We start from the raw sequence: 24,951 nt of genomic DNA, 5'->3' as shown, positions 1-24,951 counted from the left end.
GTCATGAGTCATTGGGCAGAGTCATGTGCTGTTGTGTATGTGTATCAACTTGAGGGGAACTCATATTTCTCTGGTTTGAGAAGCACAGATACAAGTTTTTGGGGGTTTTTTTTGGGGGGGGGGGGTTCTAACTTTTTCACTTTGATTTACTTGATTTAGTTCCATTCTTTCTCGACCAAGTCAGTGTAGGAAATTAATTAATATTAAATGACTGAAGGCTATCACGTGACAACAGAACTCTGCATCATTCTCAGGTCCTTTTCTTACTCACGAAAAGAAAAAAAAAGGGGGGGGGGGGGGTGTGACACATATACCCATGCTATACTGACAGGAGAAAAAAAAAAAAAAAAACCCACACAGCTTTACGCTGTCTAGCCGATAGGTAATGTTCCTCTCTGTTTAAGTGTTCTACTGTATTGGATAAACAATAAAGTGCAAAATATCCGCAGACTTTTCTCACTGAATCACTGAGTTCGAGACTGCTCAAACACACCAGTGAATAAAGACAATGTTTGTCTTGGCTTAGTTACAGATTGGCTTTACTCCTTTTCAATACCAACTTCCCTCCTAAAGGAAATGACATATGTATAAATATACTTTTCTACCTCCTTTTCCTTTTCTTTTTTTTTTTTTTTTTTTTTGTTTGTGTGGGCATTTCAATTCTCCTCTCTTTGGACAAATACTTTTCGACTTTTACTGAGTCTGTCCTTTTCGGGACACCCAGATCAAATCTCATCAATCTTCAAATCACAAAAATAACTGCACTTGGTCATGACTACACTGTCCTGAGACTAAGGAACAAAGCTACTGGAGTGAGTGAGTACGTGTGCATATGTGTGAGTGTGTGTATGTGTGTGTGTGTGTGTGTGTGTGTGACTGTGCGTGCGTATGTATGTTTGAGTGTGTTTGTTTTGTTTCTACTAAACTATTGCCAAGAACAGTATAACGGCACAAAACAAACACATGCATAAACACAAACAGTCGAGGTTCTGCATTAAGACTGAACTGTTGTTGTCATTTTGAGGGACACTGACTGTCTCCTTGGCACGAGATCCTCCAACCTAATTCAAGACATGTTTTTGTTTGTTTGTTTTTTTACACTTCTTTATGCATGATTCTCATGTATGGCGGCACGTTGTTCTCATCCATGCCCATTTCTCTCTTCTTGTTAAGGTGGTTAGAAAGTCAGAGACTGCAGTCCGGTTCTACGGCTCGGCAGGGCCCCACCAGAACACCGGGGGCCGCTCACTCTAGATGATCCCCTGGGTCGGAGCTGATCTACGGCCACTCTGTCGGTTTGGTGGCGTTGGCACAGGATGAGAGAAAAGTCAAATATAAAGACGATATGAGAGACTTCTCCCGGCCACAAAACCCGTACGACAGCGACTGTGGCTCGGTCAGGCATTCCAACGCCGCGTAACGCCCAGGTCTAGCCTCACTCATCATCACACAGCCTGCGCTCTGTTTCCCAGAAGCCGCGCTGTCCTCCCCCTCCCCCTCCCGAGAAAAAGGTCGAGAATCTGGTGGCGACATGACATAGCACTGTACATGCAGCCTCCAAAGGCACTGAGGTTAGAACCAACCGTGTGATCCGATATATATATACATATATATACATATATATATATATATCAGTCTGTACTGTTCCCACAATGAACTTGCACCTAACCCCCCAACAATAAGATCCCTATATGTCCAACACTCCAGGCCTGCCCTCTCTCTCCCCACGGCTCCATGGTGTGAGAGGTAGAGGAGGAGCCGAAGGCTTAAGGCTGCCAGGGCTTCCTGTCTTTGCCCCGTTGCTCAGGAATGTGTTTGTAGCGACACTTGTCTCCGAAGTGACAGCCCGTGGTCCTCCAGAAGTAACATTCGTCTCCGTTGACCGGACCTCTGCGTCTGGACCTGCAGAGACCAGACAAAACGCACAATGGCCGTCAGTTCTACTCAGATTACTTCAATATGCACTGTGACACTAAAAAAAAAAAAAAAAAAAAAAGATCAAATAATATTGTGAATGTCGGAATGCAAGAGCACTTTTTTTCTTGACAGAGGAACTCTCAGAGCAACTCTCTGACCTCTCCTTTGCACAATAAATTGCACTTTTGCACAATCAACTGCACTAACACCCCAAACAACTCACCTACACAATGCCAATGCTGCTGCTAGTAATTCTCCGTCCGTGTCAGGTGTGCTCGTTATGTCTAGGTTAGTAATATGTAGGGGTTTTTTTTATATTGTATGTTGTAGTTTTACTCTTTACTCAATACTTTCTGTTCTTAATATTTATTACTCAATACTTCTTGGGGCTTTTTTTTGGTGCTCAGTATTTATTGTGCGTTATTTATTTGTTTTATGTGGTATTTATTTGTTATTTGTTTTATGTGGTGTTGTGATCCTTGTGTAATGCAATCTCGTTCCCCTGTATGTATGAGTCATGCATATGTGGAAATGACAATAAAAGCAGTCTAAGTCTAAGGGGAAAAGTGCGATTCATATACTTCAAACCCGTTTGAACGTCATCAGACAGCCCTCTCCGCTGGCACTGATCTGTGTGCTATGGTGCTATGTGCAAACAGTGTGTTGTTTTAATTACCCAGCAGCCCCTGCAGGCTGTGGTACAGCGGGCGTGGGCAGTGTTCTCTGTGTGCGGCGGTCTGGGTATCGGACCACCAGCCTTGTGTTCTCAATGCCAATCCCCTAAAGAGGTAGAGACATAAAGCTGTTCATCTCTCCATCACACACACACACACACACACACACACACACACAGAGAGTATGTGCACTGTACTCAAACTGAAACCTGACTGCAGATTACTGACACTGCTAACAATAGCATAGATTTTACACCATTGTTACAGGTTTGCCACCTATGTGTCTCCAGGCTTGTACACCTCAAAGGTGTAACAAGTGACCAGCAACAATATTCACAAGTAGACTGATGTTCATATTTCTGATTGGTCTCTTTTTTAAAAAAAAAACAAAAAAAACAAAAGAACACCGGTCACTTGGCAAAACCCACTCGCTCACTGACACACTCGTTTTCCAAGGTGAAAATGAGACCCAGATCAGGAAGAAAGAGTGAATGAAAGAAACAGCAGAGTTGCCCTCAGAAACGTACATTCAGCTTCTCCATAGCGCGCGAAGCCATGATGGCGTTCTTGAAGTTGACGAAGGCGCAGAATCGCTCGTGCAGAACGCGGATGCTTTCGATTTCCCCGTAACTGCGGAAACGGAACACAGAAACTGTTCCTTCATGACATGCTCTGCAAAAAGGCACATCTGTAAAAACTGAGCGGGCGGGGGGGGGGGGGGTTTGGAAAAGGAGCTGGGAAAGCTGGGAAACACTGGTGTAAATTTAAAAATTCAAACTGACTTTTTGAAGAGGTCCCACAGATGCTTCTCTGTCAGTTCGGTGGTTACGTTGCCAACCCAAAGGGAGGGGCAAGGGCCACTATGGAAAAAGAAGGATAAAGCAATTTTACTCCACATGCGACACATGTGACTACGTACAAGGGCAGACTTCAATATATGTCCAATCACAAAGGCAGCTCACCCAGGTTGAGCAGATTCGTGGTTCATTCCTGCGAGCAGAAAACATATGTTACGTTCTGTTTCTGTTTCAGACAAATGAACCAGAAAATCTCGGTAATTGTAAACCAGACAATAAAATAAAGTTAAGTTACAATTCAAAGTCCACAAAACCCTTTTCCTAAGCTCACGGTCATAAAACGAGGCCAAGATGTAACAATGCTGCCCTCTTGTGGTGATACAGTATTAGTTCTCTCATTCATTCATTGGCTTGTTCATTCATTCTACCTCTGGCTGCTAGGACAGCCTGCACCGTTGAGTATTGCTCTAGGAGTTGGACGCTTTGATCCTCGTCATATCCGTGGTCCTGACAAACCAAAGAATGACAGGGGTTATAAAGAGAGAAACACTGCCATATTCCATTAAAACCAGCTTCCCCCCCATCCATCACTGTTTAAAAAGCTACGCAAGTTACACCTCCAATGCGGCAGACAGTTTCAGAAATGCTTTGCCTCAATCCCGGAATAAGCTCTACAGCATTCGTAACTCTAATCTCTGCGCAGTTTTATTGCTTTTCTATCACAGTACCATAGAGGATTTCTCTGAAACGATCCATTTTTTTTAAAAGACTCTGTTCAAATTTAAATATGTTTGTAATAAGAGATCCATCCAGCAAACGGGAGATTTTTTATCCCCCCCCCCCCCCCCCCCCCCGCCCCCCAGTGTAAAAGACTTCGGCTTGGGGGATATTTTAAATGTGTTTATGTTAGATATAGGTGAGGCAAGAGGAGATATGTATATATTTTTGTTTTCTTACCATGAGCTGCAGCACTTTGCAGTTGAAGAGTTCATTCACTGCCTCCTCACATTTCTTATCCAGTTTCAACACCTGTTCCATGGCCTTCTCTGCCTCGCTGTATCTCTGTGAGTGTAAGTGTTGAGTGTGAGTGCGAGAGTGTGTGTGAGTGAGAGACAGGGAGAGAGAGAGAGAGAGAGGGAGAGAGTTTATTTTAACTCCTGTTCTAAGATGGTTCCAGTAGTACTGAATGTTTTTGGTGACCGTCCACTCTCATAAGTATGATTCACAGTTCACGGTATGCGAGAGGTCCTTTTTTTTTTTTTTTTTTTTCATATCCTCATATCCAGAGCATATAAAAATATGTCATTGTAATTTATTGAATTGAATTCATAAAAACGTCATGTCAGCACATGTACAAAAGGTCATAACATGTTTGCACATGTACGAAGGAGAGGCCTTTAAAACAAATGCCAAACCTGAAAAATGAATGGGGACTGACCTGCAGACCCATGAGTGCGCTCCCCTTGCGGTAGTAGCCTTTGGCCCAGTCTGGAGCCAAGTGAATGGCCTGCTCAGCATCAGCCAGGGCAAGCTGGTACTGTTCCAAACACTCATAACAGTAGGAGCGGTTGCCAAAGAACCTGCCCGACAAAACAAACAAAAATAAACAAACAAACAAACAAACAAAAAATGCACATCGAATAAAGTGAGTATGTAGAGTGGGAGCGGAACCGGGGCAGGGAGCGGTGAGGACCAGTACCTGTAGTCCTTCGGGTCGTATCCGATTGCTTCTGTAAACATGCTGACGGCCTGAGAGTATTGCCCGTCCTTCACCAGTTCAATGCCCTTTTCTGAGAATCGTCCAAAAAAAGACATAAACCACTGAGCATCTGACGCTTCAGACTGCAGAGACTGACCCTAGCTTAGGCTGACCGCGTTATCAGTTTGAAAATAAACAAGTAAACACATAAATAAAAACTTGGCCAGACACCGTTCCCCGCCGTCACTATCCTAATAATATCAAAGTGACATCATTAGAATGATTAAACCGAGTTTGGATCAGCGACAGAACTCGTGCAGATCAGCTCTCGTAGATGGTTTCTGTTTTACCGGAACAACTAAGAGAAACAACACTGTGAAATCATAAAGGGTTAACTGCTTTAAAGCTGAAGGGAACACGATTTTGAATTGTAAGGCTTGGGACTTTATTCAAATGTCCCCTTTCATTCAGGCAAAACCAGCTGGCTACAATAAACTGTGCGTACAGTTTGTTATTCAAATTTCTTTATCTGCCTGTGGTCTTATGCTTTTTCAAACGCATAGTCTGTCGTCGCACTTGCTGCGTGTCCATCCGGAGTTCAGCTGATCCGACACAAAGATCGTTCAAATAATCAGAGTGGTTTCATCGTGAAAAAGTTATTGAAGGAATTTAGATTTCCAGAGCATCTGACCATCTGTTCAGTTGTACCTCGTGGTCACAAAGAAAGCGCAGCTTATTTCATCTATTCACGAAGAATGTTTCACTCTTTAGCCAAGTTAGAATCTTACAGCCTTAAAATGATTTCTTTTTTTTTTTTTAATGCGATGTAAATATATGGGTTAGTGTCATCCATGTGTAAACAAAATCTCTTGACTAGAGTATGCAGTCAGGAAAAACAGGCAGATAAAGTTCTACTCTGCCAGACAGATGACACAAAACATCTGAGAAACACTTTCAGCGGAAAGTTTGCAATTTGAAACCCTTTCCTGGAAACGAGAGACTGAAAAGTTTCAAAGAACTGATGAATGCTGGAAAGCACTGAAAATGACCACGGGAATAGGGTATTTTACAGGGTATTTTCATGTTTGTGAGGAGAGCAGTGTACATACACTCTGCCTCCTGTGCGGAGGAAGGCCAGTTTGAAAACAACATGGCAAGAGTATATGTTTGTTTGTGTGTGTGTGTGTGTGTGTGTTAGGTATCCAACACACCTGCCAATGAAGCACTTATTTTAGTCACAGCATCAGGACCAGTGACCTGAAATAAAATCAGCATCAACATAAAAAGAGAGAGAGAGAGAGAGACGCACACCACTCTTCAATTCAGCATCAACTGATTCAGGCAGCTGTGGTACATTTGGCTCAGAGGTAAATGTGCATTCACATTACTGTGTGTCTCTCAGCCACTCAGCAATAAAAGAAAGCGGCTTTTTCCGACCTGTTAACTGTCACTGTCAAGTCCAGGGGTCACTGCTGTTTAGCAGTGAACTTCGAACTTAAAGAATCTTATATAATCAATATGGAAGAATTACAAAGGGAAACAAAAAAACAAAAAATGAAAAAGCAACAAAACAATTCTGCTAGAAACAGATCTGAAGCACAGTCCTGACAGCTGCGTGCTATTTTTGACAGGTAGTTACACGTCTCATGTTATAGGCATTGGAATCATTCATTTGTGTTGCTTTGAAAACATGACTGTTGACTCACCTCTCTGGGCCTGGCCTCGTTCTCTTTGTTCTCTCTGGATTTGCGCCCTGTTTTACTTTTGGCCTTAGGTCTGATGTGACTAACAGCGTTCGCCACAAAGGCACTGCTCACGTCCCACTCCGGCTCCTAATCAAAGAGGGTGGGGCAGTAGGGCGGGGTGGGGGGCGGGGGACAACAGAGTTCACCATCACTTTCCACCCAAAATGCACAGAGTTTTAAACAACAGCTACCCGACAGTGTAAAGACCGGATGAAGTTCGACCGGTGCGACTGGAGCCCCGGGGCTGGAGAGGAGAAGCGCGTTACCTCCTCGCAGGAGCGCGCGGCGGGTTGCCTGTTGCCTTTGTTCCCTGAGGCCAGCGGAGGCGTCGGGGCGGTTTTGTTCTGAGAGACTACCGCTGCCGCTGGCGCTTTTGGTTCGACCGTTTCCTCCATCGCCTGCACGCGTTCTTCTTCCTCCAGCTCCTCCGTCTCCGAGTCACTTTCCTCCAGTTCAGACTCAACGCCACCGTGTTGGTCTTCCTCCTCCAGATGGACAGAAGGCGAAGCAAGCTTACATTCAGACTCCTTTTCCGAGTTATGAATAAAAAAAAATGTAAAAAAAAAGGTCGATTTGCTTATAAGGTTTCTTACCTGCCCAGTGTTTGCATCTTTCTTAACCTTCTCCAGTTTCTTTCTCTGACGCTGGCGCTAAAAAGTGGAAGGGAAAACGCCGGTCAGAACAGATTTCTTTTTTTAAACTGCACGGTAGAGCGCGATATGGTCCATCAAAGCAACTCAGGGAGTCTGACTTGGAGGCCTGACTTGGAGGCCAGGGACTGTGTGCGCTGAAAAGGGGGTGATGCTAAATTTAACGTCATTTAACAGAGAAAATAAAAAATCGAAGCAGCGGTCGAACATTTTCTGTGGAGCGTATTCTTTGAGGTTGTGCGTTTTTAAGAAAATGCTAGTACATACTTTCACTTGTTCTTAGTATTTGTGATTTGTTTAACGGAATTGATCAGTTTACATCATTTTACAAGTAATCATTGTGTGTCATTACCAAACTCAGTATTACTTCTAATGCTGAAGTTAGACGTGTGTGTGAGTGTGTGCGTGTGTGTGCGTGCGTGTGTGTGAGTGTGTGTGTGCGTGTGAGTGTGTGTGTGTGTGCGTGTGTGTGAGTGTGTGTACGTGTGTGTGAGTGTGTGTGTGCGTGCGTGTGTGTGTGCGTGCGTGTGTGTGTGAGTGTGAGTGTGTGTGTGCGCGTGTGCGTGTGTGAGCGTGCGTGCGTGTGTGTATGAGTGTGTGTGTGCATGTGTGTGAGTACGTGTGTGAGTGTGTGTGTGTGCGCGTGCATGTGTGTGCGTGTGCGTGTGTGTGTGTATGTGTGTGCGAGCACATGTGTGTGCGTGTGCGTGAGTGTGTGTGTGTATGTGTGTGTGCATGTGTGTGTGCATGTGAGTGTGTGTGTGTGCGCGTGTGAGTGTGTGTGCGCGTGTGAGTGTGTGTGTGTGCGAGTGTGTGTGTGTGTGCGTGTGCACGCGCGTGCGTTTGTGTGTGCGTGTGCGTGTGTGTGTGCGTGTGTATACATTAGTGTGTTCCTGTCTCACCTTCCTCCTGGCTCTTCGTCTCTCTGCCCTGCGTTTGGCTCTCTCCTCTTCACTCAGGCCTTCCTCCCCACTCAGAACGTCCTTTACCACACATTAAAACACACGACACATTCACACTCACTAAGACATGGGATATATCCCAAAATGAAAGGACACGATTCAGTCACGTGGTGCTTTTAGGCACGGCTAACAAATGTTTAAAAAGATGACCGGGGGAAAAAAAAAAAAAAGTGACAAACTCATCGTTCCCGGTCCAGTGTCCAGTACCTGTGAGTGTGTGTCATCAGTCTGATTGGAGGCGGTCTCTGTGTCCATAGCTTCCTGCCGCTGTTCACTGGGACCTGCTGAGAAGAGCGAGAGGTTTACAACAGCTTTAAAAGATGCAACGTCACTATGACCACAGCAATCTCCACTCAATCTCAGACGAAAAAGAAAAAGAAAAAAAAAACCCAAAAGGTACTTGACTCAATCAGTTCAGTGTGTAAAAAAACAGAAATGGTTACCAAAAAAAAAAAAAAAAAAAAAAAAAGGCCCACATGAGACACGTTTTTGATTCTGACGAAACATTTTTTTGCAGCAGAAAACAAAGAGTCTTGTGAAACAGTGAGTGATATGGCCGAGAGGCATGGACTGTGCTTTACTTGAAGAAAAGCAGAAGTACGATTCAAGTCGACGTGTTTGTTACCAGGCGCAGTCGTCAGGCAGAGGAGTGCCTGTTTTTGTTTTACACAGTTTTAGTTTGAGCCTCTAGGATCTTCCTGGCCCATTTTTCCAGACATCCACCCTAAAAAAGCCAAACCTCTTTCCATGTCATTATACAATGCTGACTCTCATTTTGATTTTGTTGACAAATTTATGAGGAATAGGATTGCACTCTGTATAGCTGAAGTACACACGAAAAAAAAAAAAAAAGAAGAAAAAAAAAAAAGGGGGGGGGGCACTGGGGGGGTTGGGGTGGCCTCAAAATTTGCAGATTCCAGTAAACCAGAAAAAATGTGTCCATCCAACCAGCTCTTAAAAGGTTGATTCCTTGGATGAACAAGTGTGTCAGCTGTATAATGAAAGTATTAAAAGATGAGTCTGAAAGCTTGAGAGGAACAGCTAAGTAAAGTCGCAGTGTTTCTGTGGTTCAGTTTAATGAGGGAAGAAAAAATAAATAAATAAATAAATAAAAATTAGGCCAGATGGTGAGACTTACGCCAAGTTCTACTCCAATAAAGGCATGAGAGAGAGAGAAAAAAATGTTTCAATATTACAGGCTGTAGTCTGGCCTGGTTATGCAGCCAACGCTTTCAAACCTTTTTACAAATATTGTCAGCACTCAGAGTGCAGGACAATCATTAGTCCTTCATTTTGGATGTCCTGTTTGCTTTTCTGGGGAGAGGGCCTGAAAGAGTACAATATATCATCTAATCAAACCGATTTTTAACGCAACTCATCACAAGCAGCGTCAGTTCCACGTCACGACATGATCTCTTGTTATCTCTTCGGCGAATACAGACTTTGAACTGTCCGGCGACGCCTGAGACAGGTAAAGCCCTGAATGTTAGCAGTATAGCTGAACAGTAACTATCTGACAGCGACATAAAACTGGGCTGTAATTTCTCTGCTATAAAACATGGTATTTCATAAAACAGCTGCCAAAGTCAGACAAGCTGCCTGAAAACAAAATCACACCTCACAGTTTCACAGCAGTTTTTTAACATTGCCCTCAAGGCACAAATCTCATAGAAAACCAGGTAATGCTCTCTAGAGAAAAAACAAGCAAACAAACAAACAAACAAACATGTATTAGATTCCTGACGTGAAATTCCCACAAGATTTCATTATTTGACCACAGCTATCAACAGCCAGTCAACACAGAGTAGTGGTGGGCAGTGTGATTCATTTCAGTAAACCGATTTGTTTCGAACAGTTCGAGAAACTGAACTGAGTTTTTGTCCCGGGGTTTTTTGGAGTTTTGATTCTTTTGCGCTTCCGGAACATTTCCTCACTCGTTTCTTCGGCTTACGGCACTCGCTGAAGCCTTACGCTGAATGCAAAAAGGCCACGTGCAAATCTGATACTGATAAAATAATGACTCAAACTTTGCATAATTTCAATAAAGCTATTTACTTCTTCTTTGCTAATGCTCCCTTTATATTTAAATTTCAAAATATGGTAAAATAAATCAATGTATCGAAAAATGTGCATAGCCTAAAACACGTCAGTTTAACATCACACAGTTATGTGCATGTCCTTAAAACTCTTTTTATTTATTTCGAACACAAAAGTGCTTTTCGTTTAATTGTTGAGGAAAAAAAGCATTTCTAATATCAAATTTTTTATCAGGTAACATGAACCAATACGTCGCATTTATTAGCTACACAAAAGTTTCTATTTTGCCCCACAAAAATGAGTCTGCGTGTCTTTCAGCCTCTTACTTCCTTGTTTCTCGAAGATCTGCCAGCTAAGCCTTATGGGATACTGGAATGGTGTATCCACTGAACGGACAAAATGACCCAGAGCATGAGTTAAGTCTTTGGGTGTCTTCAGGCAGACTCATCTACTGTACTGAACTGTTGAACTCAAGCATTCGAACTCGGGTTCTTGAACTTGAGCTGTCCGAGTTCCAGCTGGAGGACTACAGCAGTTTAACTAAATTTCAGATACTTCTGTTGTTATACAAAGATTAAAAATAGTTACTTCACTGGGGTAAATGTAAACACTTGTCAATTCAGCAAGATAATTAGTCAATTTTCTTAAGAGGCGGATGTTACTGTGACCTATCATTTTAGATTTGACTGGGAGCAGCTAAATTAGAAACAAAAAGAATGACCAAAAAAACAAAACAAATTAAAAAAAAAGAAGAACAACAAGTCAGCTGTGCTGGTGAACTGGTACGAACAACTCACTAAAAAGAGTTGTTCAAAAAGAACGACTCGTTCACCAACTGCACACCACTAACAAAGGGAACACCTCCTATTTCCTGCTGAAATGTATGTTGCATGAACTAAGAAATCTAGGCCAATTCATTTTAATTGCCCTCGCAAATGCAATTAACAGGCTAAACTAAATAAATAATATCGGTGTAACGGTTCTGATACTGAGACCGAAATCACGATACAAACATCCACAGTCTCGTATCGCAGTTCTCGAAGATGATCGAAACAGTAACGAATAAAAAGATACTTGACCAGATACAGTGTGCCCTCTCTTCTACATTTCCACATGGGGAACTAAAATTAAAAACTCGGTTTTCTCTCCGATTCTATAAAGGAGCTGTAATTTAGCCACTGAATTAACACGTGTTCGGTGATGCAGCCTCGTAAGTATGGTGGCCGCAAAGCCAGAGCTTGAGGACCCTTCTGCGTCCTTTAGGTTTCCTGGTTGGGATCATTTCGGTTCTCCAGCGAACTACAGTAACAATGGGAAAAGATGTGTGGATAAGACGAAGGCAGCATGCCGGCATTGCTCAACTCAAATCAGGTATGTTTCTGGCAGTAGGCTACGTCAAACATGATTACTAATCTGAGATTGCATCATCCGAATGTGAATGTCACCCGCACAAGGAAAAAACACAGTGGAGTGCAAACTGGAAATTATGGCCAGTTGCCACTGTTTACAAGTTTTTACATGCTTATAAGTTTACAATAAATTCATAATAAATGAAAAGAAATTTCATGTTTTGCATGTCTTTTTTTTTTTTTCGCTGTAACGAAAACGTACCGAATCGCGAGTTCAAAACCGAGGTACGTACCAAAACCGTGACTTTTGCGTACCATTAAACCCATAATGAATACATTTTAAAAAATGAACAGTAGGCTTGGAAGTGTAAGCATTTCTACAAAAAGATCCCTCCCAAACTTTCACATCTTCTCAAACAGTCAAAACATTCTTTTCTTCAGCTGGACTAAGCTTGCCCAAAGGAACAGAGTGAGAACTTTATAAAACTCTACCACAAAAAAAAAAAAAAAAAAAAAAATACCAGCCCAGCAATGCCAGAGTCATTGGAACATGACTGTTCCCACTAACAAAACTAAGATTGCAAAACAGTGGAGCAGAAAAACGAGACTAGCCTCCTCTGGTGACACATTCATATTTTGCTACATCATCAGCATTAGGAGAGACTGGTGCTCACTGCAGCTGGAGCCAACATGACATGATTTAACCTAACGCAGCATCTCGAACTGATACAATAACCGAAGGCGTGTTCAAAAACATGCTGGGTCACGCAAAAAACCCAAGATTAAGGCGAGATTAGGACAGCAGAGTCAAGTAATGTGGTAATCTGAGGGTTTATTACGGTTTGGCATTTTACTGGAAAAATGATTCCATCCAAACCGCGGTGGCATACAAGAGCCTTTACAACTGCCCAACTGGTAACTGGAATGACATGGCAAGATTTCAAAACAACGCCTTTGGTGACTTCAGTAATCTCTGGATCAGACCAGAGTGGTAGATTATATTTATTATCTAGAAGCTTCTCCAAAAAACACTGAGTCGTGAGTGACAAAAAAGTTTTTGTTTTCTCTAGGAAGCAAGGATTAGAATAGTGTGACAAAGAGTTTGGCTGCAAAGGTGAGGTCACTCAACAGGAATGCAAAGTACAGTAGATTATCAATGTGTGCTTCACGAGTTTCCTCAGCTATCTGTCCATCATCACACTCACCAAAAAAAAAAAAAATACACTTCCAGCTCAAAAAAAAAAGAAAAAGTAAAAAAAAAAAACAAAAAAAAACAAAAACTAACGTCACTGCTTTCTACAGTATATTTTCCTCTGTCCCTCTGAATCAATCCTTCTCTTCTTGAACCAATGGGGGGAAAACAACAGTGCGATCATTGTTGAACTGATATTACAGTGTTAGCCAAAGCTGCAAGCCAGAGTACATTGCAGATTCCAAGCACAATGAGAAATGCATGTTTTTTTTCTCCTGATGAAACTGAAAGCAGCCATTGCCCTAAGTTCAGTGACATTAGACCTGTTGGAATTCCAACAGGTAGATAAGAAAAAATGACTCAGAATGTCTTAAACTAATAGGAAGCTGAAAGAAAAAAAACATGCAAGTGTCCTGATGTAAATGACCTGAGACTGATGTAACAAACCGAAAGACCTTTCAACATATTGCCATACTGTTTACGGCGCAGGAACTTCACCTAAGTGCAAGACCTGTGCGATAATAGTACGCTCGTATGGTCTCCCCCATTATTCATTGATAAGAATGAAAAAGCATTTGCTAGAAATCTAGGCCTGTCATATATAAACCTGCGCCAGCGATTCTAGAATTTGAGGTGAGTTGTTACTCTTCGACGACAAATCGTTAAAGAATAAACAATTTGATTCATAATGCCACAATGCATTGGCATTGTTGGTTTTTTTCAAATTTCATTCTGGAATTATCATTTCATCATGATTATCACTACAGTCATTGTAACTCCTTAGATAAACACTGAAAAGTGAAATAACTTCAGATATCTCGTTAAGATATATGCAATGGGAAGAGGGTTAGACATGCCAATTCAGGCCTAATTAAAAACAAGTCATTTCAAGTTCCAAACGAAATGATTGCCCCACGGCCAAGTTTTGACAAGGATCAACAGAATTTTTGGGAGCGAATATGCAATACTTTATTTGAAAGAAACTTTTAAAATATATATACAAGTAAACGAATAGCATGTAACTTGAAGCAACAAGCGCCTATTGCGCTTTGAGTCTTAACACTAACCAGTGGAAAATAACTTTTGAAAGAAACTTTCACGTCTTAGGGCACTTACCCCTCCCTAAACCCAACAACCGGCATATATCCCTGGTAATTCTCATCGCTGCGACCATCCAGCATTATTAATTTGAATATAACTAAATAAAAGTATATACAAACGTCAAAAGTAAACAAACTTTAAAACATGGAACACATTGTCATAATGGAGCTGCGGGAACGAGATAACTGCCACTTCCCTTCCTGGGCGTCTGACGATGGCTTTAAGTGAAGTCAGCAACATAAATCAATTTTCCAAAATGGCTGCCAGCGGGTGAACTTTTCAAAATAAAAGCGACAGTTCTGAAACGTCTATTTCTTAACTATATAGGATGAACAAACCGCTCAGGCAGGTAAGTGAATGCTGCACTACACACGAGTATTCTTTCAACCTGATAAATTCTCCTCTGACTAATTAGTGTACTAATGAGTCCTCTAATGGAAATGCTAGTTCATTGGCTGGAAAAACAAATCCCTGTAGCACAGTAATTGGCTCAGTGGGTGCTTTGAGGCTCGAGTACCAACAATATTTCAACGCATAAAAATATTCTATGGCATTTTTAAAAATACATTTATAATACAAAAGCGGTTATATGCCATTCCAACTCGGCTGACAGACTTTCCGGAGGACGACACTTGTGGGGGGTTTGTTAGTATTACCTGTTGTGGTGTCTATTGTGTTAAACGTTATCTCTTTTTTGAGCTATAACTTCGGTCTTCTGTACTATCTTTAGTCAGAACGCTGTGATGCAAGGGTAACAAGATTGCAACGCTTTTGTAAATGTGAGATTGAATGCACACGAGGAGTGGCAGAGCAGAAAAACTTAAGGGTGCCTTTCGCCGGCTATCACAATCTTGATCATATGATGGCTGCTATACCGGGGAGAAAATATGCAATGTACGCCACACAACTTTAAGCAATTATGACATGTTTCATATTCTCTTTCATTTAACTGGTGAAGAAACATAAAAATGTTAAAGCGATGGGATTATTGTGTGTACTTTATGGGATTATGTGCCTTCCTGATCGTAGTTCATTACAAGGACTTTTGCTGTACTGAAACCTGGTCCTTGTAATCCTTTCCCTTATGCAAATAGCATCTATGGCCTTTCCAGGCACCATGACCTTTACCGTTCTGAATGGAATACTTCAGCAATGACTCTGTTGCATCTGGACATACAAATAAATTACTGCTAAAAACATTGTTGTGAAACACTGTTTAACAGTGACTAAGATTCAACAGTCCATATCATAGATTGCTGTTGCATTAAGAGGCTAATGTAAAATCTATTTTGCATCAGACTGAATAATCAATATCAACTGAGCTATTCAAAAAAGTTTTTCAAAACCAAGACATCAGTAGTTAAAGATTTCATTGCTTTTATTCTTGCAGGTCGATTTATCAAATTTGAAACGTACCCCCTAGCATTTATAACAAATGTTGGAATTTAAAGCATAACACAAACGTTTGTAAACCTTTCATCAGAAACACAGAAGTGCACCTTAGGCATTTTCAGTCATAAGAGAAGGATTCAAAGGCATCTGCTTTGGCTCTAATATTCTGTTACACTCAAGAGTCAATAAATCCTCAACTTTCACAAAAGGGAACATTACGCTTGTTGACATTTTCCATCTCTTGAGTTATTGCAGGCTTTATAAGCCTTTAGAGAAGTGACTTCATGCACATAAACTGAATCGTAATCTGACTTTCTTCACTGAGGGCTCCCTGAAAAATGACATTCCTCCTGTATGGTAACAGGTGACGTACGGTGGAACACCTGTCGCACTTGTTTGTTAGAGCAGCTCCACACGGAGTAGATTTCCGGGATTTTGTGTCTGCGTGTTCAGTCACTTCAACCTCGTCTCAGGTCACGTAGAACCGTCAGGGCAGCATTCCAGCCAGCAGACCCCATTACACCTCCACCTAAGACATACACACAGAACTGTTTTTTTTGCTGTTTTTTTTTAATGCGCACCCTACCACTCTCAAATATCTGCAAGATGTCAAGAAATTGAAACCGATGGTTATGGTATCATAAATCTCTCATATTTGAAATACCACAGCCCAGCTCTCCTTTGAATTCCTAAATGCATGTGTTTATGATAAGGGGATATGATCAGTGTTCCCGTATTATAAGGACTAAATAAAAGTCTTTTCGAATTGCTGCTGTGGGAATAATGTGTAAAGCTAAATAAAAACAAAAATCAATAACAGACCTGGATGACTTCCACTACCACATAGATACAGTCCTTTGATTGGTGAACGGTAATCTGCAATGCAGGGCAAAGGCCGTGCCAGATACAGCTGGTCCAGAGACATTGCGCCATGGAATATATTCTGGGAGAGTAGTAAAAGTTTAAACAGATTAATGAATGAATGAACAAATGGAGAAAATGACCCGTACTTGGCATAAACCCCAAATTCTCACATGCTTTTAAGCAAATGGAAATAATGAACAATCACATGAGCAATATTTGGAATTCATTTGCAAGGCAAACGTGTTTTGATCTTTTTAAAAAAAAAAAAATGTCAGTATAAACATTATCGACATTCCAAACACTGACCAAAAATTCACTCCTTCTTATTAACGGTTAAAAACAATGAGAAAATGAAAAGAAGGGGAAAGGAGAAAAGTCTGTATAGTAATAATTATTTGTTCGTATAAACCCAAATAGTAATTCATGCAAAGCAACTTTGAAAAGAAAATTCCTGTTACTGATATTTTTTCCCCCTTGTATCCCATATGCAAACAATGTCTGACATTTCCGATAGCAGGCAAGTAAAGTTCCGTGAAGATGACACTAACCCCTCCGGTAAGCCCAAATATCCTCTCTAGATCGGGCGGTGCCAAGATATCCTTGCCCACTATTGATTTTTTGAATCCAGGTGCATACTGATCAATCCAGTCAAAGGCTGTGCAGTCAAAGGAAACAAAAGTTAGGTGGGGAGTTTACATACAACCGCATGAAATCAATGAAGAACTACCATCTCTGAGTCAGTCAGATGCAAGAAGCATCCCACTAACTGATCCAGACTGATCTACATGCACTTCATAAGCAATGGAGGAGGATTTGTGGATGTCAAAATCGCTTTATTTGTAGTTGTATCCGCAACCGATAAGCATTTAATGCTGGTGAACATCCTTTGCCAACATTCAGTCAGGAAAAGATAAGTTCTAGTGGTTCTTGAACTAAGAGGGCTTGTGGAACCATATTCAAACCATAAGCTAATCATATATGACTGCAAGCTGTTCTGCAGGAGTACATAAGAAAAGGGCTAGAAATGTCCTGGTGAACAGTGATAGGATTTTCTTACCAGTGCATGCAGAGGTCCCACAATGCATGTACCAACGGATACTGAATAAATTATGTGAAGGTGTTGCCTTCATGTATAATTTTATTGTGCGTCTATTGTCTGAGGATCATTTTCAGTTTTCATTTCAAAACTGGTGTTACTTCACCAGATTCAAACTTGTTCACAGTTAGAGTTTTTATTCATTAAACTTGCAGATCACTCATTAGTTTCCATAGAGCTAGTCACATGACCTGATAGGATACATCTATTGCTTTCAAAAGTACTGTGACTGAGGGGGAAAAAAGAGAAGAAGTGAATTGTGAAAGAGATCCTGCAAAGAGCTCTCTCTGAAAATTTAACAAAGACCTTTTTTTTTTTTTGTCTTTACATTCTCAGCTTTATGTTTTTGATTTATGAGAGGACTATCGGTCAGTTCTTCCATAGGCTATTCCGTAATACATCTCATCAAATGAAAATCGCCAACTGCACGCTAAAACTCTTGGTAGCCATTGACGAATGATTACCTGTATTGGCAAACTTCTCCCGGTCTTCATCAGTCCATGCACGCCCCCCTTCCAGCCAATAAGGTGTGAACTGCGTGAAAATGGAGACCACATGACAACCAGGGGGCGCCAAAGTGGGGTCTAACACAGAGGGTATGGTCATCTCCAACATAGGTCTGAAAAGAAGTCCCAAATCAAACTTCACATTAACATGCCAAATATGAGTCAACCAACTAGACTGCGGACAGTCTATTATTAACCTTCGTGACAGCAGCATCTACCGGTCAAGGTGCAAGTTTTAGTTTTGAGATGAACTGACTCTACATTCAACACAAAGTGTCAACCTGGGTGTCCGATTCTGACCTTTTCAGAACTTAAACTGTAATGCTCATTTGCAAACCTGGATGACGGGTGTCCCCGTTGGCCTTCCCTGTATGCAGCCTCCAGGACATCCACGCTCTCACAGTTCAAATGAATCGAGCACTGATGATGTGGACCTGGCTTCCCATCAGCAGTGTTTGGAGCTGCCAGGAAATTCGGCAGTTTGTCCACAGCCACTGTTGCCCAGCGACACAGGACATACATCGTGAGAATGCAAGAGAGGAAAAAAAAGAAAAAGACAATCTCATTTCTGATCACGATGTGTCACTCATAAAAAAGACACAAAATATTTCAGTTCGGCCCGAGTACAACTCTTGTTGTTAAAAACCATCAAAAAGTACATACCGTTAATCTTAGTGACAGGAGATGTGTAATCAATTTGATTTATCGCTGTGATAAAGTCTTCGGGGAGAGCGTCCTGCAAAGATTTCAACCGAAAAAAAGTGACATCTTTCAATAGCCAGAGATTTTGTTTTCCCCGATTTGAACTGTTTTCACATTTGTGAAATGTATATAAACTGTTAAAACCTTACCTGTGGAGTGAGCTGTCTAAAAGTGACATAAGGAGTGGCGTTAGATAAAACCACTTTACTCCGAACTTCAGTACCATCCTTCAGCACCACTCCCTTGGCACAACCATCTTGACCAACAAGAATTTGTCCAACATCCTAATGATCTCATAAAAAAAAGACCTGGTATAAGAACAAGGACATTTTCACATAGTATATCTGTGTGTGTGTGTGGGGGGGGGGGGGTGTTAAAGACATGATCAGAGGCTCCTGTTGTAAACCAAACGGTTCAGGGACTAACCTGCTCGGTAAAAATGTCTGTGCCGAGAGATCGGGCCGAACTAGCGATGGACTTGGAGACGCCACCCATTCCCCCTTCCACGTAACCCCACGCGCCCTTTTCCTTCTCGACCTCCCCCATCACATGGTGCAGCAGAACATACCTGGAGTATATGGAAAAAAAACAAAATCAAAATGTTTTGGATGTTTGGGGTACCAAAGCATCATTTCACACCGCTTCCAAACTAAACAGGCAATGGGAAGAAACTTGCTTACCCACTGCCGGGGCTGCTGGGGCTTGTCATGGCTCCTATAACAGAATCAGTGGCGAGAGTGGCTCTCAGTGGTTCGGACTCAAACCAGCGATTCAGGACCTAAAGGCCGAATCGAAGCATGGTCATACTACAGCAGTACCATCTACAGAACAACAACAACAACAAAAAAAACTCGCAGATTTATGTCAGAATATTTATTAACAACGTGATTTGGGTGATACGTGTCAGTTTGATGCTGTCCTGAGAGACAACATATTCTAAAACTGTGTTGAGGACATTTCATGGCCCTGCAAAGTAGAACCCACCTTCAATATTGGTGCTGTAATCAGTTCATAGAAATCCGGAATGTTCCTTCCCAGTCTCATCCCTATACAAACACATATAAACAGAACGGTTTTTGATTTTGCATCTTTAAGAAGCACTGTATTTCTTCCACAATAATCTCAGATAACTTCTTCGGTCAAAGCTTAAGATCATATTTTCATACCAAAAGGGGGAAGCATAAATATTCCAAGAAGGACAACAATGGCTTAAAAATGCTGAACACAACATTTGTTTATCTATGACTTTCTAGAATATGACAATCAAATGGCTATTTTAGAGTTAAAGAGTAAAATGTATTATGCTTATAATATATATTAAAACTGTAAATTATTTTAGAATATTTTGCTGCTATAAACAATATGACTTTAGTAAATTCGGATCTCAATGTGTGTCTGACTGAGACGTGTCTGTACCAGATTTCACCAGAGGTTTTAAACTTTTCAGGGCTGCTAATCGTTCCCTCAGAGAACCCTGTGTCACTCCTGGGATGTTCACAGGTGGGGCGTCCAGTAACGGGTGTATGGCACTTGCTAACTTCTCCAAGTGAGTCAGAAAGGCGGGGAACATCTGCACCCCAAAAAAAAAGGCAGACAAGAAAATCAAAGGTGAATAAAAAAAACGAACGCTTCGTCTGTTTCATACATCGCTGCCAATGTATAGGATTTTGAACCTGAACAATGCAAAGACATAGGAATGAGTGGAATGAAATCTGTTAGGCAATTATCGCCTTCAGGAACCTCAGAGATGGACTGATAAATCCCCATAAGGAAACAGATTAAGTATGGCCAGAGGTCATGTGAGAAATGCATTCTACCAGTGCTCTGTACATCCATTTGGAAATGTTTTAAAAAAAAATAAGTTTGTTAAATGTAACCTTTGCATCTTTCTGTGAGAATTTGCCGATCTCCTGTTGGTTCTTTGCCAGGTCACCGCCAAGCAGCAGAGAACGAGGCAGCTGCCCCCCCACTCCTTCCTCCAGCATGGGGGTGTACGCATGGGGGTCCCGCATGTACACTTTGAGTCCATGATTCTGCACAGAGACACAGGGAGAGGAGGAAGCCCTTGTCATCATCATTTTTCTTTGTGTGTGTGTGTGGGGGGGGGGGGGGGGTGACCAACTTACAGCTTGTGTTTCATATCAACTTTCAGCATTGATTATTTCCCTAACCTTTGGCACAAAGAAACCTTTTTAGATCCTATCTCCTATAGCTTCCCTGGGCTGTCAAAGCACTGGCCTCAGATGAGCATTCACTCAAACAACCATCAGAATCATTTCCTCCTTTAAAAGTCAGATCATTTCCCTACTGTCTCTCTCCAGAAGCAGTGGCTGTCAAAACGAACATGTTGCTGCCGGCTGAAATAACTTCAGCAAATGTCTAAACATATGGTGTATTCTTTAGAAAATCTATAAATATGAAAACAAGATCTTGTCCATTAATGACGCACATATATTAGCACCAAACTGGTTTAAATAAATGAACGCAAGTGCTCTAAACCTGCCATTTCTTTATAAGGCTGACAGTACCTTTAAGTCCAGGTCCTGGTAAATGTGAGGTCGCAGTAAACTGAGCAGGTAGGACGCCCGAGAGAAATGAAACCCTGCGCATTGAGATAATACATCGCAATACACATTTCAGACAACAAAGATTTAAACCGAAGATTTATCAAGATGTCCAAAAATTGAAACAACCAGGCCAGTGCTCAGTGACTTTATAATGTTACCGAGCACTTAATAACTTAATAATAACTTAATAATAACTTTATTAATAACTTTATCATTTCTAATTTATTCACAGAATAAAGATTGAGTTACGAGATGAGGAGTGAAACGTATCCTGGGACTAGAGGTGTCTTAAACTGCAGACTACCAGTCATGCAAAGCAGAGATCTACCTGGAATAATCTCCTCGGTTACCGCGGCTCCTCCAAGCACGTGCCTGCGTTCCAGAACAGCCGTTTTCAGACCTCCTTTCTGAAGATAGGCTGCCTACAGAAATTGCATCCAAAATTACATGGAATTTATTCAACTGTGAAATACAGGGGAGAATACTCGGGATTAAGTAACCAGAGATGTCTGAAGCACTGAGAATTATTTCAATGAACATACTAATATAATAGTTGTACTACCGAATGAAAGTATGTTGCCATTCTAGTTTTTATTCAATGACTTGTTATACTTGAAAGAAAAGAAAGAGGTATCTACTTACAGCAATAAGCCCATTGTGTCCTGAGTATAAACAGAAAAATGAAAATGAATTTGAATTGAGTTTCTGGTCTTTTAAAAACGGCCCTATCACTAGTCTCTAGTCATTTTTTGGCTCTTTAATTTACCTCTGCTGAGCTAATTCTAACGAACTGCCTCAATTTTAATGGACTTTTCTGAATTGATCAAATAAGTACAACCACCAAATTTCATGAACAGCTGGCAAATACGCTTCATTTCCACAATAATAAACAGAGCCGATTATGCAAGACTCTACTGCGACTTCTATCTTCTGATCTCAGAACGTAACAGGGCTCAAAGATTCGCCTTAACAATGGTACAACCTATAGCCTACTCTATAAACGTTATATGAGAGTGACTATTGTCCAAGCATATACAAGTTAAAAAATGTTTGCAACTATTTTGACAGTCAGACACGTTGGAACATGTGCAACTTAAAATCAAGACACAACGTACAGTTGAGTGAAAAGTTGCATAAACGTATCGCCGCTGGTTACAAAATCGTAGTGAGGCACTAAGCATGTCGTATTCATAAACTGAGCGCGCAAGAGATGAGGACCTTGCAGTCGTGCATAATTGTCCATACCTCCGCCGATGACAATAGCGTCATACTGTGATTTGAGCGCTGATGTGTGATTAGCCCTGACTTTCCCCAGTGTGACGGCGAAACGCCGAGTGCGGCCTATCCGGACCGCAGCAGCCATGACAAAACTTCACCCCAGTTTTTGAAACGAACACCCTTTGCTCTAGGCTGCTCAACAAGCCAAGCTAACTCAGCTTTAACTACCAGGGCTCCACCCCTTTCCAACGGACGTTCCCCCTTCGGTATATCGGAGAACGAGAGTTTACAAACAAGTGGTCAAAAGAAGATGAATTTCAGCAGATAGCCACAGTCAGTTTCTCGTATGCATGCGGATAAACAAAGCGGATACTTTGCAACCTGAAGAGCGTGTTATTGCCTGCCCTGCCATGAATATTCATTATTGTGTAATATGTTCAGTCTATAAGTGTCTTATTCTCTCCAAACTATTATGAAATCAATTGACAGGTACACACTCTGTCGAAAAGTGTGTGATTATCATATAATGTGTAAAGAGTATCATATTATGTGGTATGTAGGCTACTACAGATGACTTCTTGAACTGCTGTCTTGTAAATGGGTTACAACGTAGTAGGTATCTTACTGCGCACCATTGTGTGTTAATGATTCGCTTTTGCCGTGTCGGCTATTTGTGAGATTAAATCTAAGGTCGCCCATGTGTATGAAGTCCACTTGTCAAGGAGTTGACATAATTTGAACCCCAGAAAGCTATACCGTGAACTTTGTTGTATGTCACAAGCCTATGAACGTTTTTTTTCTTTCATCCTTTGCCTAAATTTGATCTCTGCATATTCTCAGACTCGCCCTTGTGAATCAGACAGTGATTTGAATCAGTTTACCTGCACAATGAAAATCACTCACTCATTACGTTTGCCCACAGGTCTCTTGATAGGGAGAGAGAGGGAAATGATTATTTTCAGGCGAACTCTTGCTCTGTAGAAGTTTAGCACCAATAAATTATTCACAAATGTTTTAATATTCCCTGATACCTTTAACCTTAGCCAGAGCCAGCCTAAAACACAGTGTCATTGGTGTTTTTGGCACCAATGACATTAATGTGAAGAATAAACTGAAAATATTTGTTTAGTGTAATACAGGTGGGAATAAGTAGGTTTGAATTAATTTTGCTATTGTGTTGTTGGATTTTTCCATGCCCTTTTTGCGTCATCCACGTGTGGAACTCCAAAACCAAGCAAGTCACTGAAAAGAATGACATTTCTAGCAGAAGCTAGCTCCATATTAAACAAGACATGAATGCAAAATACATACATTTATATAGCCATACATACATACATACACTCATACAAAGGTACATACATATATCCATATATACATGCATACATAAAATAAGGTAAAAGTAACTTTAACTTAATTTTGGTGGAGCTTCAATTTAAGCTGCCTTTTAATAAATACGTATAATATTATTATTACAGTCACCAAAAAGACAGATTTGTCCTATAGTAGAACTGGAATAGTTCAGTAAATAATGAAAAAGAACATGCGTAATTTCAGTTTGATCACAGAGGTGTTCATCTTCATACTTCAGCTGCACATTATTCATAAATTTCCTCATTTTATTGATTCCTTGTGTACATGTCACTGTATATAAACATGTTCAATAGGTAACCTCGAGAGAAACGTTTGAACATCAGAAGCAACTTTATTAGGTTAGAGCCAGAACAAATCCTGCAGGAATGTGACCTCTCTTTGGGGGTTAGCACAAACGCCCACAGTTCTGTTGAGGAAACAGCAGGTGGAGACAGATCAAATTGTTTCTTAAGTATTTATGCTGAGTAAATGTGGTTTGACTGCAGACCAGTATCACGGAACAATCAAAAAACAACTGATGAAAATCCATGGAATCCAACCGATTCAATCAGAGGCAGAAAACCGAGATTTGTAAATGTGTAAAATTTCGTCATATGCGTGCTCTTCATTACTTAATATCAGTGAGCATTATTGCTTTCATTTAGCACTGCCTGATCACAACTAAGTTACTGTTATGTAGGATGTACATAATTACGGTCAAACTGTCTCGACGCTCATTCAAACTTTCAACTACAGTTATCCTTATAGTAGTCAAGATATGCAATGTTATTTATCGGTTTTTGTGCTTAGTTCAACTTGGTTCTCCAACAGTTAAATGGCAGAAGTTACACACCAACAGCAACATAGCTCATAACAACAGTGACAATGTAATGTGATACGCATGTACCCTGTATTAAAACGTCTTACTGTACACCTGTAATCAGCTGTTCACAGCCTGGCAAAAGTATTACGTCATTGTAGCTTCATTAATCATTGAAGTGGTCCACGTAGAGCACGTACGTATTCGGATATTGGCGCTCTTGCTACAAATCCCATTTCTTTGTTTGCTCTAAGAATTAGTTCGCTGAACTCATTTGACCTTTCCAGCGTGTGGTGTTTACAGCTGACATAGT

General features: G+C 41.1%; 2 protein-coding genes across 3 annotated transcripts; both read right to left on the bottom strand.

Annotated features, from left to right (window-relative positions):
* Window positions 1-1,596: 1,596 nt before the first annotated feature.
* On the bottom strand, window positions 1,597-14,305 carry zgc:123010 (hsp70-Hsp90 organizing protein). 2 transcript variants are annotated; one of them, XM_030771098.1, is made up of 16 exons: window positions 14,139-14,305; window positions 8,652-8,728; window positions 8,385-8,465; window positions 7,426-7,482; window positions 7,099-7,317; window positions 6,794-6,919; window positions 6,299-6,344; window positions 5,088-5,178; window positions 4,827-4,968; window positions 4,346-4,450; window positions 3,817-3,895; window positions 3,554-3,581; window positions 3,374-3,451; window positions 3,119-3,221; window positions 2,594-2,697; window positions 1,597-1,902 (listed from the first exon to the last, which is right to left on the bottom strand). In XM_030771098.1, exons 1-16 carry the CDS (start codon window positions 14,194-14,196, stop codon window positions 1,767-1,769), a joined length of 1,530 nt encoding a protein of 509 aa, XP_030626958.1. In that variant the 5' UTR covers window positions 14,197-14,305; the 3' UTR covers window positions 1,597-1,766. The 2 variants fall into 2 exon arrangements, with proteins under 2 accessions (XP_030626958.1, XP_030626959.1); XM_030771099.1 differs by having other exon boundaries at window positions 8,652-8,725.
* A 1,181-nt stretch (window positions 14,306-15,486) lies between these two features.
* Window positions 15,487-22,631, bottom strand: pyroxd2 (pyridine nucleotide-disulphide oxidoreductase domain 2). The gene is made up of 16 exons (XM_030772757.1): window positions 22,496-22,631; window positions 21,893-21,912; window positions 21,579-21,672; window positions 21,212-21,285; window positions 20,561-20,716; window positions 20,100-20,253; window positions 19,668-19,729; window positions 19,364-19,461; window positions 19,110-19,251; window positions 18,833-18,967; window positions 18,645-18,717; window positions 18,319-18,475; window positions 17,940-18,094; window positions 16,928-17,034; window positions 16,338-16,458; window positions 15,487-16,044 (listed from the first exon to the last, which is right to left on the bottom strand). Exons 1-16 carry the CDS (start codon window positions 22,611-22,613, stop codon window positions 15,974-15,976), a joined length of 1,737 nt encoding a protein of 578 aa, XP_030628617.1. The 5' UTR covers window positions 22,614-22,631; the 3' UTR covers window positions 15,487-15,973.
* Between the last annotated feature and the right edge of the window lie 2,320 nt (window positions 22,632-24,951).

This window comes from Chanos chanos, chromosome 4 (assembly GCF_902362185.1).
Source record: "Chanos chanos chromosome 4, fChaCha1.1, whole genome shotgun sequence".
NCBI classification, from domain to species: Eukaryota; Metazoa; Chordata; class Actinopteri; order Gonorynchiformes; family Chanidae; genus Chanos; species Chanos chanos.
The sequence above is the reverse complement of the archived record's forward strand: the minus strand, read 5'-3'. Positions and strand labels throughout refer to the sequence as shown.

Coding starts and splice junctions, on each gene's coding strand:
- zgc:123010 (XM_030771098.1), bottom strand. CDS start 14,196: ATGGTCGCAGCGATGAGAATTACCAGGGATATATGCCGGTTGTTGGGT. Junction 6,920..7,098: donor CCGCGCGCTCCTGCGAGGAG/GTAACGCGCTTC, acceptor CTCTTTGATTAG/GAGCCGGAGTGGGACGTGAG. Junction 3,896..4,345: donor GCAAAGTGCTGCAGCTCATG/GTAAGAAAACAA, acceptor TTGGTTTGTCAG/GACCACGGATATGACGAGGA.
- pyroxd2 (XM_030772757.1), bottom strand. CDS start 22,613: ATGGCTGCTGCGGTCCGGATAGGCCGCACTCGGCGTTTCGCCGTCACA. Junction 18,095..18,318: donor CGGGGACACCCGTCATCCAG/GTTTGCAAATGA, acceptor ACTTCTTTTCAG/ACCTATGTTGGAGATGACCA. Junction 17,035..17,939: donor GGAGAAGTTTGCCAATACAG/GTAATCATTCGT, acceptor TTGACTGCACAG/CCTTTGACTGGATTGATCAG.